This window comes from Mobula hypostoma, chromosome 9 (assembly GCF_963921235.1).
Source record: "Mobula hypostoma chromosome 9, sMobHyp1.1, whole genome shotgun sequence".
In the NCBI taxonomy this organism is placed as follows: Eukaryota; Metazoa; Chordata; class Chondrichthyes; order Myliobatiformes; family Myliobatidae; genus Mobula; species Mobula hypostoma.
Window position 1 is genome coordinate 99,549,187 of NC_086105.1, and position 17,579 is coordinate 99,566,765.

At 46.0% G+C, this 17,579-nt stretch overlaps 1 protein-coding gene across 4 annotated transcripts in view; it reads left to right on the forward strand.

Moving 5' to 3' along the window:
• baiap3 (BAI1 associated protein 3) overlaps positions 1-17,579 on the forward strand; it is a 313,607-nt gene that overhangs the window by 219,907 nt on the left and 76,121 nt on the right. For all 4 annotated transcript variants that reach the window (XM_063058746.1, XM_063058745.1, XM_063058744.1 and 1 more), the window contains 6 exons: positions 3,453-3,530; positions 3,790-3,897; positions 5,989-6,048; positions 12,076-12,142; positions 12,896-13,109; positions 14,480-14,524. In XM_063058746.1, coding sequence (XP_062914816.1) covers positions 3,453-3,530; positions 3,790-3,897; positions 5,989-6,048; positions 12,076-12,142; positions 12,896-13,109; positions 14,480-14,524 — 572 coding nt within the window. The remainder of the gene's footprint in view (positions 1-3,452; positions 3,531-3,789; positions 3,898-5,988; positions 6,049-12,075; positions 12,143-12,895; positions 13,110-14,479; positions 14,525-17,579) is intronic.

Here is a 17,579-nt window from a genome sequence, read left to right on the forward strand (position 1 = left end):
CTATCATCAGAGACCATAGACAGTGTCTGTCAGTACCTATGGTCAGTGCCAATAGACATTGTCTGACAGTACCTATCATCAGAGACCATAGACAGTGTCTGTCAGTACCTATGATCAGAGACCATAGACAGTGTCTGTCAGTACCTATGGTCAGAGACCATAGACAGTATCTGTCAGTACCTATGGTCAGAGACTATAGACAGTCTGTCAGTACCTATGGTCAGAAACCATAGACAGTGTCTGTCAGTACCGATGATCAGAAACCATAGACAGTGTCTGTCAGTACCGATGATCAGAGACCATAGATAGTGTCTGTCTGTACCTATGATCAGAGACCATAGACAACGTCTGTCAGTACCTATGATCAGAGACCATAGACAGTGTCTGTCAGTACCTATGATCAGAGACCACATACAGTGTCTGTCAGTACCTATGATCAGAGACCATAGACAGTGTCTGTCACCACCTATGATTAGTGACCATAGACGGTGTCTGTCAGTACCTATGATCAGAAACCATCGACAGTGTCTGTCAGTACCGATGATCAGAAACCATAGACAGTGTCTGTCAGTACGTATCATCAGAGACCATAGACAGTGTCTGTCTGTACCTATGATCAGAAACCATACACTGTGTCTGTCAGTACGTATGATCAGAGACCATAGACAGTGTCTGTCTGTACCTATGATCAGAGACCATAGACAGTGTCTGTCAGTACCTATGATCAGAGACCATAGACAGTGTCTGTCAGTACCTATGGTCAGAGACCATAGACAGTGTCTGTCAGTACCTATGATCAGAGACCATAGACGGTGTCTGTCACCACCTATGATTAGTGACCATAGACGGTGTCTGTCAGTACCTATGATCAGAATCCATCGACAGTGTCTGTCAGTACCGACGATCGGAGACCATAGACAGTGTCTGTCAGTACCTATCATCAGAGACCATAGACAGTGTCTGTCAGTACCTATCATCAGAGACCATAGACAGTGTCTGTCAGTACCTATGATCAGAATCCATCGACAGTGTCTGTCTGTACCGATGATCAGAAACCATAGACAGTGTCTGTCAGTAACGTATGATCAGAGACCATAGACAGTGTCTGTCTGTTACTATGATCAGAGACCATAAATAGTGTCTGTCAGTACCTATGGACAGAGACAATATACAGTGTCTGTCAGTACCTATGGTTAGAGACCATAGACCGTGTCTGTCAGAACCTATGATCAGTGCCCATAGACAGTGTCTGTCAGTACCTATGATCAGTCCCCATAGACAGTGTCTGTCAGTACCTATGATCAGTGCCCACAGACAGTGTCTGTCAGTACCTATGCTCAGTGCCCATAGACAGTGTCTGTCAATACCTATGATCAGAGACCACATACAGTGTCTGTCAGTACCTATGATCAGAGACCATAGACGGTGTCTGTCACCACCTATGATTAGTGACCATAGACGGTGTCTGTCAGTACCTATGATCAGAAACCATCGACAGTGTCTGTCAGTACCGATGATCAGAAACCATAGACAGTGTCTGTCAGTACGTATCATCAGAGACCATAGACAGTGTCTGTCTGTACCTATGATCGGAGACCATAGACAGTGTCTGTCAGTACCTATCATCAGAAACCATAGACAGTGTTTGTCAGTACCTATGGTCGGTGCCCGTAGACAGTTTCTGTCAGTAATTATGATCAGAGACCATAGACAGTGTCTGCCAGTACCTATGATCAGAAACCATAGACAGTGTCTGTTTTTACCTATGGTCAGAGACCATAGACAGTGTCTGTCTGTACCTATGATCAGAGACCATAGACAGTGTCTGTCAGTACCTATGATCAGAGACCATAGACAGAGTCTGTCAGTATCTATGATCAGAGACCATAGACAGTGTCTGTCTGTACCTTTGATTAGAGACCATAGACAGCCTCTGTCAATAACTGTGATTAGAGACCATAGAAAATGTCTGTCAGTACCGATGATCAGAAACCATAGACAGTCTCTGTCAGTACCTATGATCTGAAACCATAGACAGTGTCTGTCAGTACCTATGATCAGAAACCATAGACAGTGTCTGTCAGTACCTATGATCAGAAACCATAGACAGTGTCTGTCAGTACCTGTGATCAGTGCCCATAGACAGTGTCTGTCAGTACCTATGATCAGAAACCATAGACAGTGTCTGTCAGTACCTGTGATCAGTGCCCATAGACAGTGTCTGTCAGTACCTATGATCAGAAACCATAGACAGTGTCTGTCAATACCTATGATCAGAAACCATAGACAGTGTCTGTCAGTACCTATGGTCATTGCCCATAGACCGTGTCTGTCTGTACCTATGATCAGAAACCATAGACAGTATCTGTTAGTACCTGTGATCAGTGCCCGTAGACAGTGTCTGTCAGTACCTATGATCAGAGACCATAGACAGTGTCTGTCAGTACCTATGATCAGAGACCATAGACAGTGTCTGTCAGTACCTATGATCAGAGACCATAGACAGTGTCTGTCATTACCTATGATCAGAGACTATAGACAGTCTCTGTCTTTACCTATGATCAGAGACCATTCGACAGTTTCTGTCAGTACCTATGATATGAGACCATAGGCAGTGTCTGTCAGTACCTATGATCAGTGCCCACAGAGATTATCTGTCAGTTCCTATGATGAGAAACCATAGACAGTGTCTGTCAGTACCTTTGATCAGAGACCATAGACAGTGTCTATCAGTACCTATGGTCAGAGACCATAGACAGTGTCTGTCAGTACCTATGATCAGAAACCATAGACAGTGTCTGTCAGTACCGATGATCAGAAACCATAGACAGTGTCTGTCAGTACGTATGATCAGAGACCATAGACAGTGTCTGTCTGTACCTATGATCAGAGACCATAAATAGTGTCTGTCAGTACCTATGGACAGAGACAATATACAGTGTCTGTCAGTACCTATGGTCAGAGACCATAGACAGTGTCTGTCAGAACCTATGATCAGTGCCCATAGACAGTGTCTGTCAGTACCTATGATCAGTCCCCATAGAGAGTGTCTGTCAGTACCTATGATCAGTGCCCACAGACAGTGTCTGTCAGTACCTATGATCAGAGACCATAGACAGCGTCTGTCATTACCTATGATCAGAGACCATAGACAGTGTCTGTCTGTACCTATGATCAGAGACCATAGACAGTGTCTGTCAGTACCTATGGTCATTGCCCATAGACCGTGTCTGTCTGTACCTATGATCAGAAACCATAGACAGCGTCTGTCAGTACCTATGATCAGAATCCGTAGACAGTGTCTGTCAGTACCTATGGTCAGAAACGATAGACAGTGTTTGTCAGTACCTGTGGTCAGAGCCCATGGTCAGTGCTGCAAGGTAACTAAACACTGTTCACAGTGTTTCGGAACTGGTGTGAAATGTAATGAGGTCTCTCTCTGCCCACCACAGCCTCCTGAGGACTCCAGTGACCTGCCTCCACCTCAAGCATCTGGACAGAGTGAGAAGCTGAAGATATCACACAAAAAGGTAATGCCCACTAATGCTGAGAGCTGGGGGTGGCGGTGGGTGTTTGAGTTGGGAGTGGGTGGCCATGTGACGGGGTGCAGGAAAAGGCGTTTGATCGGAGCTCAGGAAAGAGTGGAGTACTGAGGGTTGATCACTGTGTTCTGAGGACAGTAGGGGATGTTGATTGTCAGGATGTCCTGGAGCAGGAGAAGGAGGGACAGGACGACGTTGAGACTGTCTGAAATTAAAGCTGATGTCTGTGTTGTATCTGTGTTTGCAGCAACTGCTGCTCTACGAGAACGTGCTGTATACCCTGATCCACCAAACCGGCGTTCCCTCCGTAACACACGTCACAGACCAAGAGGAGATGATCCACTATCTGCAGAAGGTAACCCTCAGGGTCCCACCTCCCGCTTGGTGCGGGCACATTGAAATCCCAAACCCCAAACCACAGCTGGTTCTGGGTTACCCGGGAAAGCTCTACAACCTGTAGTTCTAAAGATAAACACCGAGACCCCGGATTGGCCGGGGCGGTGGGCGGGGAGGGGGAGCAGGAGAGAGAGAAAGTGGGAGAAAGAGAGGAGGAGTGAGATAGTTGGAGAAAGAGAAAGGGAGAGGGGAGAGAGAGAGAGGAGAGGGAGAGAGAGGAAGAGGGAGAGAGGAAAGACAGAGAGCGAGAGAGGGAGGGAGAAAGAGAGGAAGGGGGGGAGAGAGGGAGGGAGAGAGAGGGAGGGAGAGAGAGGGAGAGGGAGGGAGAAGGCGAGAGTAGAAAAGACCGGGGGGGGGGGAGAGAGAGAGAGTGGGAGAAAGTGAAAGGGAGAGGGAGAGAGAGGGGAGAAAGAAAGGAAGAGAAATGGAGGGAGGGAGGGAGGGAGAGAGAGGGAGAAACAGAAAGGGAGAGAGGGGGAGAGGGAGAGAGAGGGGAAAGAGAGGGAGAAAAAGAGAGAGGGAGAGAGAGATGGAGAGGAAGAGAGGAGTCAGAGAGAGGGAGGGAGGGAGAGAGGGAGGGAGGGGAGAGAGAGAGGGAGGGAGGGGAGGGACAGAGAGAGAGGGAGGGAGGGAGAGAGAGGGAGGGGAGGGAAAGGAAAGGAGGGAGGGACAGGGAAAGGGAGGGAGAGAGAGAGGGGAGACAGAAAGAAGGCGTGATGGGGAGAGGGAGAAGGAGAGACAGAAATTAACAAATTCTTCATCTGGACTGGAAAGATCTCGACCCAAAACATCAGCCACATCTCTATCGATGCTGCCTGTGCCACTGGATTCCTCTTGCACTTTGCTTGTTGCTTCTGACTCCAGCATCTGCAGTCTCTAGTGTCTTTGAGATAAACTGAGTATTACCAATAAAAATGCAAGCATAAAGAAACTAACAGAGACAGACAGGATTGTAAGACAGATGAAAGAGAGAGAATCATATCATAATGACCTACCCAAGTGTTAGAGAAACACTGTGATTCTCCCAATGTTCCCAAAACCACTTGTGTTGATTTCAGTAACAAATCTGTTGTGAACAGTTGGTCTGTGTCTTGGTGTCAAATGGAAAATGCAGACAGCCTGTCTGTTTACGGTGTGGGGTAAGTGTAGTTACATGTTGAACCTTGCTGTGCAATTATCCACTTGCTTAGTCACCTGCATTGTGATCAGCCTCTGCTGATGGAAATGCCTTTCTGCAGACAGGGAGGAGGCTGGCATTGCCAGACATCCCACCCTGCAAAAACTCATTTCAGGGAGGTAGCACCCCACCCCCACCCCCGTCGACCTCCAAGAGTGTATGTAATACTTTGTTTAGTGATTTTGTCTAATCTGTAAACCAAGTTGGGTATATGCAGAAAATGTGACATTAAAATATGTACTTATATTATCATGTTTATTCTATTACAACTTTAAGCAAGTCTACAGAGAGTTTGGCGTCATCACATAGGACATCAATAGCGTAGCTCCTTAGCAGTTAGCCAGCTAGTTAAAATAACGTTAGCTATGCTAATGAATGAATGACACCTGTTAAACTCATCTCAACATGTCTTTTACATTTTAACCCACCATGGGCAATAGAAAAGTCACAGTTGCAAACAGTGCAGCAAGCAACACTGTCATTATTTTTGAGGTCGACTGTAAAGCCCGCCCACAGAGAAAACTGATAGGTCTACTTAGCACGAAGAGAGACCAATCGGGATGCTCGCTCTCCCTCTCCCTCTCAAAACAATCGATTTGCGAGATATTGTATGTAATTTCCAGGCATCAGGGAGCCACTATCAATATGCGGGAGACTCCCGGAACTTCCGGGAGAGGTGGGATGCCTGCATTGCCCGGGGTTCCTGCTCCCGACACCTGTTGGGGAACAAACCTTGCTGTCAGAGCAGGTCAGGGGGTTAGTGAGTGTGCCCCCACAAGGGGAGAAAGCGTTCGGTCAGAAATTGTCACTTGCATTGTTCTGCTGTGTATGTGTAGGCTGCAAGAGCCTGAAGAAACTTTTAATGTTTTGCAGGTCTTTCAGCTTGACATGTGTGATCATGAAGCCGTGATGTGCAGAGTGAAAGAGGCTAAGGTAAAACTGTTAGAATACAGCCCTGGGACAACTCCTCACAAGCTAAGCCCTCCCTCACTTCAGTCAGGAGACAAGCTCAACTGAGCCACAAGCAGAGGCGGGCAGGTAGCCTCTGCCACTCATTCTGTCTTTGCTGTTCTTACCTAGCTTCGGTTTAAAACCATTAGCAACCTCCGGTCCTCTAATCCTGATTCATCTACCAACTGATACTCCTGGTTTTCCTTTGTATCTGCCAGGGCTGCAGTGGCTAAGCTCTGGTTCTGTGCTATTTGGCCCGTCCATTCAAGGCCATTGATATAAATGAGACTGGGCAGAGGGGGGCTGAAGGGGAGAGTAATGCCCAGCTGGCAATCTATTGCTTTTGTTTCTTTTGTGCTTGCAGTAAGGTACATCTTGTATTGTGTTCACTTGATCAGCTCTCAGACTGGCCCAGAGGACTTTGTGTGTTTCTCAGACTTCACTCCATGGATCAGTTCCTGGGATGTGATGGACAGACTGAGTCCCTGAGGTGCAGTGCCCAGGATGTGGTCATCGTCTAGGTTCCAGATCAATTCCCAGTATCTTTTCACATGATACTCCCCCAAGCTGCATTCCAGGAACGTGTTTCCAAAGCGCGTCCCAAACTCTGACAGCCAGGGACCATCCCTGTGTCCATATCCTGAGGTTTATACCTCAGGCGTGATGTCTGAAATTCATTCCCATTCCCAGGGTAAGAAACAAGTTGGGGATTCTTCTTAACAGGAAGTGGCCAGGGTTGTTTTCAGAGTTTATCCTCTGGATCTGGGCCCGGGAGCTGTTTGGATTCAATTACAGTAAACTTCAGTGGTCTCACCTTGTGCTCACTACCTAAATAAACACAGACGACAGGAACAGACCCTTTGGCCCACAAAGTGTGCCAAACTAATTAAACTAGTAATTAAAGACCTAACTAAATGAATCCTTCTGCCTATATCCTTCCATTCTCAGCATATTCACATGCCTATTTAAGATCCTCTATTGTATTCATCTGTGTGGATGAGCCATATAGAATATTAACGTGTCTAAGTACAAATGGCTTCTTTTAAACTGTGCCAGCCCTCTCCTGAAGCAATCTCATTAGCTCCAACACTTCTCTTCTTTTCTCATCGCTCCTGAATTGACTTCGTTTCAGGTACTTACGCATCTTTCTTTTGAAAGGTATTATCTGATTGTTTTCCTGTCAGACAACGTATTCCAATCACAACTCACTATATAAATGTGTTTTTTCTCGTACTGACTTGTGCATTCAGCCTGTCTCCTCTCAACACTGACCCACCCGAGTTTGTGTTAATTACTCTATTGATGATCCAAAGATTCAAAGTACCTTTATTATCAAAGAATGTATAAATTATACAACCTGCTTACAGGCAGCCACAAGGCAAGAAACTCTAAAGAACCAAATTAAAAAAGATAAAGACCAACACCCAACACACACAGGAAGAGATAAAAAAAACACAAATCATGCGAATAACAGAAACGAGCGCAGCATTCTGAAACAAATTGAGCTCTTAGATCCAAATCCCCGGAGAAGGCCCAAAGCCTCATCATATTACTGGGGCAAATCGCTGCGAAGCTCACAGACATGAAACACAGCAGCCGGGGTAGCCTCATGGCTTCAGCATCGCGGAGAAAGGAGAGAACATCGCGGGAAAGCGAGCAAAGTCGGCCCGACCCTCGCCTCCGGTCTCAACCCCCTATCATTCCAGTCTATCTGGGCTGATACTTAAATTGTCCAAACAGCAGATTATGCCTCACATTAGGACCAGGGCTCCGCCGCAGTGAAACGCTCCAGGCCTAGACCACGCCGCCCAGCGATTCGCTCTGGGCCTATTCACTCACTATCAAATCTCCCTTCATTGCTTTGAGGGGAGTCCTTGGTACTCTCACCACCTTGCCCAAATATAGACATAGAACATAGAATATTACAGCACAGTACAGGCCCTTTGGCCCACAATGTTGTGCCGACCCTCAAACCCTGCCTCCCATATAAGCCCCCACCTTAGATTCCTCCAGTAGTAGTCTCTTAAACTTCACCTAGTGTATCTGCATCCACCACTGACTCAGGCAGTGCATTCCACGCACCAACCACTCTCTGAGTAAAAAACCTTCCTCTAATATCCGCCTTGAACTTCCCACCCCTTACCTTAAAGCCATGTCCTCTTGTATTGAGCAGTGGTGCCCTGGGGAAGAGGCGCTGGATATCCACTCTATCTATTCCTCTTATTATCTTGTACACCTCTATCATGTCTCCTCTCATCATCCTTCTCTCCAAAGAGTAAAGCCCTAACTCCCTTAATCTCTGATCATAATGCATACTTTCTAAACCAGGCAGCATCCTGGTAAATCTCCTCTGTACCCTTCCACATCCTTCCTATAGTGAGGTGACCAGAACTGGACACAGTACTCCAAGTGTGGCCTAACCAGAGTTTTATAGAGCTGCATCATTACATCGCGACTCTTAAACTCTATCCCTTGACTTATGAAAGCTAACACCCCATAAGCTTTCTTAACTACCCTATCCACCTGTGAGGCAACTTTCAGGGATCTGTGGACATGTACCCCGAGATCCCTCTGCTCCTCCACACTACCAAGTATCCTGCCATTTACTTTGTACTCTGCCTTGGAGTTTGTCCTTCCAAAGTGTACCACCTCACACTTCTCCGGGTTGAACTCCATCTGCCACTTCTTAGCCCACTTCTGCATCCTATCAATGTCTCTCTGCAATCTTTGACAATCCTCTACACTACCTACAACACCACCAACCTTTGTGTCGTCTGCAAACTTGCCAACCCACCCTTCTACCCCCACATCCAGGTCGTTAATAAAAATCACAAAAAGTAGAGGTCCCAGAACAGATCCTTGTGGGACACCACTAGTCACAATCCTCCAATCTGAATGTACTCCCTCCACCACCACCCTCTGCCTTCTGCAGGCAAGCCAATTCTGAATCCACCTGGCCAAACTTCCCTGGATCCCATGCCTTCTAACTTTCTGAATAAGCCTACCGTGTGGAACCTTGTCAAATGCCTTACTAAAATCCATATAGATCACATCCACTGCACTACCCTCATCTATATGCCTGGTCACCTCCTCAAAGAACTCTATCAGGCTTGTTAGACACGATCTGCCCTTCACAAAGCCATGCTGACTGTCCCTGATCAGACCATGATTCTCTAAATACCTATAGATCCTATCTCTAAGAATCTTTTCCAACTGCTTTTCCACCACAGACATAAGGCTCACTGGTCTATAATTACCCGGACTATCCCTACTACCTTTTTTGAACAAGGGAACAACATTCGCCTCCCTCCAATCCTCCGGTACCATTCCCGTGGACAACGAGGACATAAAGATCCTAGCCAGAGGCTCAGCAATCTCTTCTTTCACCTCGTGGAGCAGCCTGGGGAATATTCAGTCAGGCCAATCAGTATTAGGTTGTCACCCATGATAACAACCCTGTTATATTTGCACCTTTCCAAAATCTGCCTCCCAATCTGCTCCTCTGTATCTCTGCTGCTACCAGGGGGCCTATAGAATACCCCCAGTAGAGTAACTGCTCCGTTCCTGTTCCTGACTTCCACCCATATTGACTCAAAAGAGGATCCTGCTACATTACCCACCCTTTCTGTAGCTGTAATAGTATCCTTGACCAGTAATGCCACCCCTCCCCCCTTTTTCCGCCCTCTCTATCCCTTTTAAAGCACTGAAATCTCCCTACCTTTGTCTGTCTTTTTTTATTCAAATTTTTATTATTATTTATTCTTATTTTACAAAGCAGCACAGCGTGTCACAGAGCAGACAGAGTACAGCATATTTACACAGCCATCCCATGACAGGAAAACAAATAAAACTTAGAGACAGAAAGAACTTCTAATTTAAGTTTAAATTAACATACAACCAAAATTGATCCCACGCGTCTTGCACTTTTCCCTCACTGTTAATTCTTCCCAACATGTGTTCATATGATGAAATCGTAATCATTTCCTCAGTCCATTCCTTCACAGTCGGAAATCTGGGTTCTTCCAGTTTTGCAATATAATTCTTGCAACAGTGATGAGACCCACCTTTAAAATAGTGAACTTGTCATTGTTTACATTAGGTAACACTGTCCTATCACCCAGGAGACAAAGCCATGGGCACAAGGGCAGTGTGGAACCTGACCAATTCCCCAACAGATCAAGAACTTTACACCAAAATGGACGAACCATGGAACACTCCCAAATCATGTGTAAATATGTGCCTGCCACATTTTTACATTTCCACCATAAATTATCATCAACAATCCCCATTTTGTAGTCTAGTTGGTGTCCAATAATATCTGTGTACTATATTATACTGAATAAATTTCCCTCTCACTTCCCTAATATGTCTACCCACATTTGATAAAATATTTGACCACTCATTATCATCAATATCGCTTCCAAGATCCTTCTGCTATACTGCTTTGACATTGTTACAAGGTTCACCCACAGAATGCTTGAACATTTTATAAAACATTGATGCTTTATGAACTTCCTGTGCTAATGCAAAGTATTCAGTTGAAGAGTTACTTTGTGGGTCACCGTTCTTAAATATGCTCCTAATGCAATGTCTTATTTGTAAATACTTCCAAAAATTCCCTTTATCTACAAGGTTATATTTCCTCTGCAAGTCCACATATGACATAAACATCCCATTCTCATGGAGATCACCGACTGTATTTACACCTTTAATCTTCTATTCTTTCCAGTACACCATTCTTTTCCCAATGCGTATCTCAGGGTTATTCCAGAGCGAGGAGTACAACTGGTTTAAATGTGACATTCTACAGGCTTTATAAATTGTGCTCCACACGCTCCTTGAGTGAAATAGTATAGGATTTAGATTGATCTTGTTTTCCACACATTGTGAGAGGATGTTAAGGGGTAAGTGTGGTGCAGCCAGGCCTTGTCTGTCTTAAAGTTCATCTCTGAACCAGAATCAGAATCAGGTTTAGTATCATTGGTCTATGTCATGAAATGTGTTGTGTTTGCAGCACAGTTACATAACAATAAAGAAAAAAACTGTGAATTACAGTAAGTATATATATAAAACAGTAAAGTTAAATCAGTAGTTCAAAAATAGAAATAAAAAGATAGTAAGGTAGTGTTCATGGGTTCAATGTCCATTCAGAAATTGGATGGCAGAGGGGAAGAAGCTGTTCCTGAATCGTTGAGTGTGGAACTTCAGGCTCCTGTACCTCCTCCCCAGTGGTAGCAATGAGAAGGGGGCATGTCCTGGGTGATGGGGGTCCTTAATGATGGGTGCCGCCTTTGTGAGGCACCGCTCCTTTAAGGTGCCCTGGATACTACCTCCCCGTCACCTGTTTCCCCGTTTCATCAGTCTACGTCCTCCTAAATGAAGTCATCATCCTCATTTCTCTTCACTGCATTTCCAGTTTTCACATCATCTGCAAAATTTGAAGTTGCGAACATTCTTTTCTGCTCAGGCAGTGGAGAATAACTTGCTTCCCCTATGGTTCTGGGAGTCCTGGGGTGGCTGAGGAGTGTAACGTTGCAGGGGTCTCAGCGGGCAGTGAGGGATGTGTGCACTGTCTGCTGTTCGTGAATGGCCCCGGGGGCTCCTGTCGCAGAGACCCAAACTGCTCAGCCGCTCCATGGATGGTGTTCATCTACATTGGAAAAGGTGCTAAAGTACATGGACCCTGAGGATAGCAGAACCCAACTCTGGAAACCCTCGCAGAAATATCGACTCCCCTCCCCCCTCCGCCCTTCAGATGCTGCCTTCTGGTGGATAAGCAGTGGTTTCTGGGTTTACCTCGAACCAGATAACTCGGTGATTTAGCCTTTCTCTGGCATGTTTGTTGGATGCTTTTTTACCCATCGTACTGGAGCAGGGAAGTGGGAGCTGTGTTGCCCTTTCTCCTGCTTGAGCTGATTGGTCCTCAGTTGTGCTGATATTGTGTACTTCTTAAACACAAGAGATTCTGCAGATTCTGAAATATTGTGTGCTTCCTTCTGTCTCTCACAGGCACCCTCCCTCACCCTGAAGGTGACTATTGTGGAGGCAAGGAACCTGTTAGCCAAGGATGCCAATGGTGCGTAACCCAGAGTCTGGGAATTGCCTTGTCTATCTTCCAAAGTTTTTCATTAATGTGGGGCAGATGTGCCGGGCTTCAATGGGGAGTAAACCTTGGTATAAATCAGTTGATGTTTAAGTCAAAAGGTAGACAATAGCATTTTTTAACACAGAAACTAACAACAAGTTAACAATTTAAAGTTAAAGTGTTAACACTGAAGTTTTTGCCTTTCCCAGGTCACAGCTATCTGTTACAATCCAGTAATTTTCCCGTTGAAATGAATGCCCAGCTCACAAGTCAGTGAGCCAGCAAGCTGTTTAACAAGTGGAAGTGCTGGAGATGGGGGCAGAGGATGGCTGGGTGGGTGAAGGGGTTGCCGTGTTAAAGATTTGGAGCCTTTACAAGTGTGTACAGAGCGCCCCGATCACACACAAGCCAGGCTGGAGGGAGATGTAGCCCTGCCTACACATTTCCCAGTATTTTGAGCTGTGAGTGCCTGGGGTCTGTCATCCCAGTGATTACTCAGCAATCCCACTGATACGCTTTAATCTCACTGATAATTCTCAAATTCAGGTGATTAGTGCCAGTGATGAGGTACACAGCTCTATCTCACACTATTTATGGAATTAATGTACCATTTCCTTTCCCCCAGTCGCCATCCTAGCTGTTTCCTTTACTGTCTCCCCTTCATCTGACCAACTACCCGCCAATAGGGGGATGCCCTGGGGAGCTCTCTCACCTTCCATTCCCTGACATTATGTATCTCTGCAGGTTTCAGTGATCCCTACTGTATGCTGGGAATCACTCAGGGACAAACCGCACAGGAAGTAGAAGAGAAGAAGGGTCGAAAATTCAGCTTCAGGCGGAAACGGGAGAAGATGGAAAAGAGGTTGAGCCTCAAGGATGTCCTCCCGGCCAAATACATCCACGTCACGGATGTCAAATCAAATACGCTAAATCCTGTGTGGAACGAGAGCTATGCATTGTGAGTAGACACTTGCTCATTAATGCAAATACCTAATCAACCAATCATCTGGCAGGAACTCAGTGCGTAAAAGCATGCCGATGTGGTCAAGTGGTTCAGTTGTAGTTCCAACCAGACATCAGAATGGGGAAGACTTTGACCATGGAATGATTGTTGGTACCAGACGGGGTGGTTTGAGTATCTCAGAAAATGCTGATCTCCTGGGATATTCACACAAAACAGTCCCTAGAGCAGGGGTTCCCAACCTTTTTCATGCCTTGAACCAATACCATTAAGCAAAGGGCTCTGGAGTTTCCAGAGAATGGGGTGAAAAACAAAAAAAACATCCAGTGAGCGGCAGTTCTGTGGGTGAAAATGCCTTGATAATGAGAGAGGTCAGAGGAGAATGGCCAGACTGACAGGAAGGCGACAGTAATTCAAATATTCACAGGTTACAGCAGTGGTGTGCAGAAGAGCATCTCTAAAAGCTACAGTGTGGGAGGGCAATGCAGAGAGCTATGTCACAGAAATACAGGGATAGATAGGGACAAGACGGAGTAGAGATGAGAACTTGCTTGAACAGAAACCAACATGACAAGGACTGATGGCTGAATAGATGGCTGAACAAGATGGCTGAATAGGTCTCGACGGGAGCGAAGCCAGGCTCAGCAGATTTCTGGACAAGAAGCTTACAGGTGCAAAGGCAAGTGAGTGTGTTGGAATAACCCGGCCTAGAGGTAACAGGGAGATGGGTGAGTGAGGACTGGAGCTGAGTGAGATTGCAGAGATGTAGGCAGGTGGAATTTCTGTCCATTCAGTGCTGGATAATGGGCAATTTAACCCAGACTGGGGGACAGGGGTCACAGAGAGGTCATGGTACGGTGGGGCTAGGAGTCATCGCTGAAACCATGTGTGTTTGATGGTGTTTTTATCACCCAACTATACCAGGGGAAATTTACAGTTAGCCTACCAAGGTGAGAAATGCAGAGCACCCAAGGGAAACTCATGTGGACCAGTGGGGGCATGCAAACTCTACACAAGCAGCACTGGAGCTTAGGATCAAACCCGGGTCTCCAGAGCTGTGAGGAACCTGCCCTGCTAATTGGACTGCCGGGCTGCCCAAGCCCTGCCCACTCACTTTGCAGAAAATCAATTTGCAGATGGTGAGCTCTCCCAAACAATCACCTGGCACCTTCCCACCAGGAGCCCTGAGTACAAGAAGTCCAGTCGACTGAGACTCCAGCACTGAATGGGCCTGACAGCAAATAGATTTCAAACGTACCTCATTGACTGTGAAATACCTCGAGGCAGCATGGGATTCTGAAAGGTACTGCAGGAAAGCAAAGCCTCTTTTCTCCCTTTATTGAGTATTGATTTCTTGTTTATTCCAGTGAAGTGGATGACATCCACATTGATCAGCTCCACCTTGACATCTGGTGAGTTCCACTTATTTCACTTTCTATTCTTCGCCTGCCTCTCTCACCTTCTCCCTCACTCTTGCTCTGTCTCCAATTCCCTTCTCTTTTGCCTCTTTCCCCTCTTTCTTTCATTGTTCTCCATCCTTCTTTCTCAATTTTTCTCCTCTTCCCTCTCCTTCTACTCTCTCTCCTTCACACATTTATTTATATTGCTTTTCCCTTCATCTGCTTCTCTCTTTCTGTCTTTCTGTTGCTTTTCCATAACTCTTCCTCCTTTGCATTCTGTCTCTCCTTTATTCTTTGTATCACTGCCTCCTTCATTCAACTCTCTCTCTTTCTCTCGCTCTCTCTCTGTCTCTTATGTATGAGGTTGAGATCAGAGGGATTTGCCTGGGATCTGAGAGTGTAATGATGGCCATTATGTTAGGCTGTAATACCTATCACCCCCTTAATGCTGGGGTCAAAAAAGTAGCACTTTACCATAAGTTTGACAAGAATATTTGTGCCAAGTCTCTTTGAGAGAAAGCCACATGTTATCCCTCTATCTGCGGCTGTTATTCAGAGTGGCCTTCTCAGTTATTCCTTGTCCACTGGTGGAGAAGCAACAGAGTTAAAGAACAGGGAACAAAGTGTTCAAACCACAGACAAGGGGTTAAAGGTCATGACATGACCAGCCGAGTGTCCTCCCTCTACCATCCTCCCTTTCCCAGATGACCAAACGAAAAATATGTGAAATTGACACTGATTTGCTGAACTGAAGGCCTCGGCAAAGACCATGGTGAAAAGGAAGTAGGTAGGAGTAGATATAGGAGCCGGACACCGCTCAGCATAGATCACAACCATCACTAGAGCACAGGAGCAAGAGACTGAGAAGAGCCTAGTCATCTCCTTGAGCCTCACCTGTCATTCACTAAGGATATAGTTGATATGCAATTTAACTCCATGCATGTGTGTTTTCCCCAAATCCTTTGATACCTTTACCTAATAAAAATTCCATCTATCTCAGATTTAAAATGAACTAGTAACCCAGTCAATTGCTATTTGTGGAAGACAGCATTATCAACCTTCCCCCATTGGAAATCATTTCCCTCTACCTTTTCAGTTCTATTTAATAACATGAAATTTCAATCAAATCGTCCTTTAATTTTCATAATTCCAGAATATACACTCTATAGTTTCAATTATCTCTCCTTGTAGTCAATGACTTCTTCTGGAAATTCCGCTGCTGTTTTCACTGCTTTCCCACAGTGCAAGGATGTCCAAATTTATTTAGATTTCTTTGCTTCATATGTCACACCATTTAGAAGGTACACTATTCTGCCATTCTCTGGTCAAAAGCGGATCTATTTTTTTTCCAGTGAAACATTTTTGCCACAGTTCTGTTCAATTCTTTAATCTTTGCCACATTCTTTGCAATTTTATGCTTACAACCTTAAAGCATTTGGCCATGTTGGACATCAGTATCAATCCCATAATCTAAACCATTTCTAAATGCACTTCCCAACATTGATGCTTGCTGGACGCAATGAGACATATCCTGTTCATTTGACAGCCTACCCATTATCTGCCTAGAAGGGTCAACAACTTTCCTTCAATTCCATGAGCTTTTCTATCATGAGTGATGTCTTTAAATGCAGCCTGTAAATCCCTATGAATAAAATCGATAGACTTCCCTTTCTTCGCAGCCTTAGTTACTTCTTCAAAAACCTATATCTGTGCCATTAGCACGAGTTCCCCATTCTACAGATCTATGCCAGGTCTGTCTGAGCCATTCAAAGTGCTTCAGCTAATCAGTCGCTACATTTAACGACAGACACGCAGTTCCCTGGCCCTCTCCCCTATCCAGCTTCCCATCACCTTCAAGCTGCTGGCTGCTCACCCCAGAGACACCTGAGCCCTCCCAAAAAGTTGTGGGAAACCTGTCCACCCAGTCCTGCCAGATCATGATCGGCAATCAGATCAACCATCTACTCGTTGTGAATTCACTTACCACAATGACTGTCTTTAAACCCATGGGGGCTCTGTCTCCCCCTCACCAACTCTAAATCCACAGTCACTATCTCTGTCACCCACCGACCATAAACCCACAGGAGTCTCCCTTACTCACTCTTCCTTCAGTTAGTCCTGACGAAGGGTCTCGGCCTGAAACGTCGACTGCGCCTCTTCCTATAGATGCTGCTTGGCCTGCTGCATTCACCAGCAACTTTGATGTGTGTTGCCCGACCCTAAATCCACAGTCACTATCTCTGTCACCCACCGACCATAAACCCACAGGGTCATCCCACACCGACCCTAAATCCACAGTCACTATCTCTGTCACCCACCGACCATAAACCCACAGGATAATCCCACACCGACCCTAAATCCACGGTCACTATCTCTGTCACTCACCGGCCATAAACCCACAGGGTCATCCCACACCGACCCTAAATCCACGGTCACTATCTCTGTCACCCGCCGACCATAAACCCACAGGATAATCCCACACCGACCCTAAATCCACAGTCACTATCTCTGTCACCCACCGACCATAAACCCACAGGATAATCCCACACCGACCCTAAATCCACGGTCACTATCTCTGTCACCCACCGGCCATAAACCCACAGGGTCATCCCACACCGACCCTAAATCCACGGTCACTATCTCTGTCACCCACCGACCATAAACCCACAGGGTCATCCCACACCGACCCTAAATCCACAGTCACTATCTCTGTCACCCACCGACCATAAACCCGCAGGATAATCCCACACTGACCCTAAATCCACAGTCACTATCTCTGTCACCCACCGACCATAAACCCACAGGGTCATCCCACACCGACCCTAAATCCACAGTCACTATCTCTGTCACCCACCGACCATAAACCCACAGGATAATCCCACACTGACCCTAAATCCACAGTCACTATCTCTGTCACCCACCGGCCATAAACCCACAGGATAATCCCACACCGACCCTAAATCCACAGTCACTATCTCTGTCTGTCACCCACCAACCATAAACCCACAGGATAATCCCACACCGACCCTAAATCCACAGTCACTATCTCTGTCACCCACCGGCCATA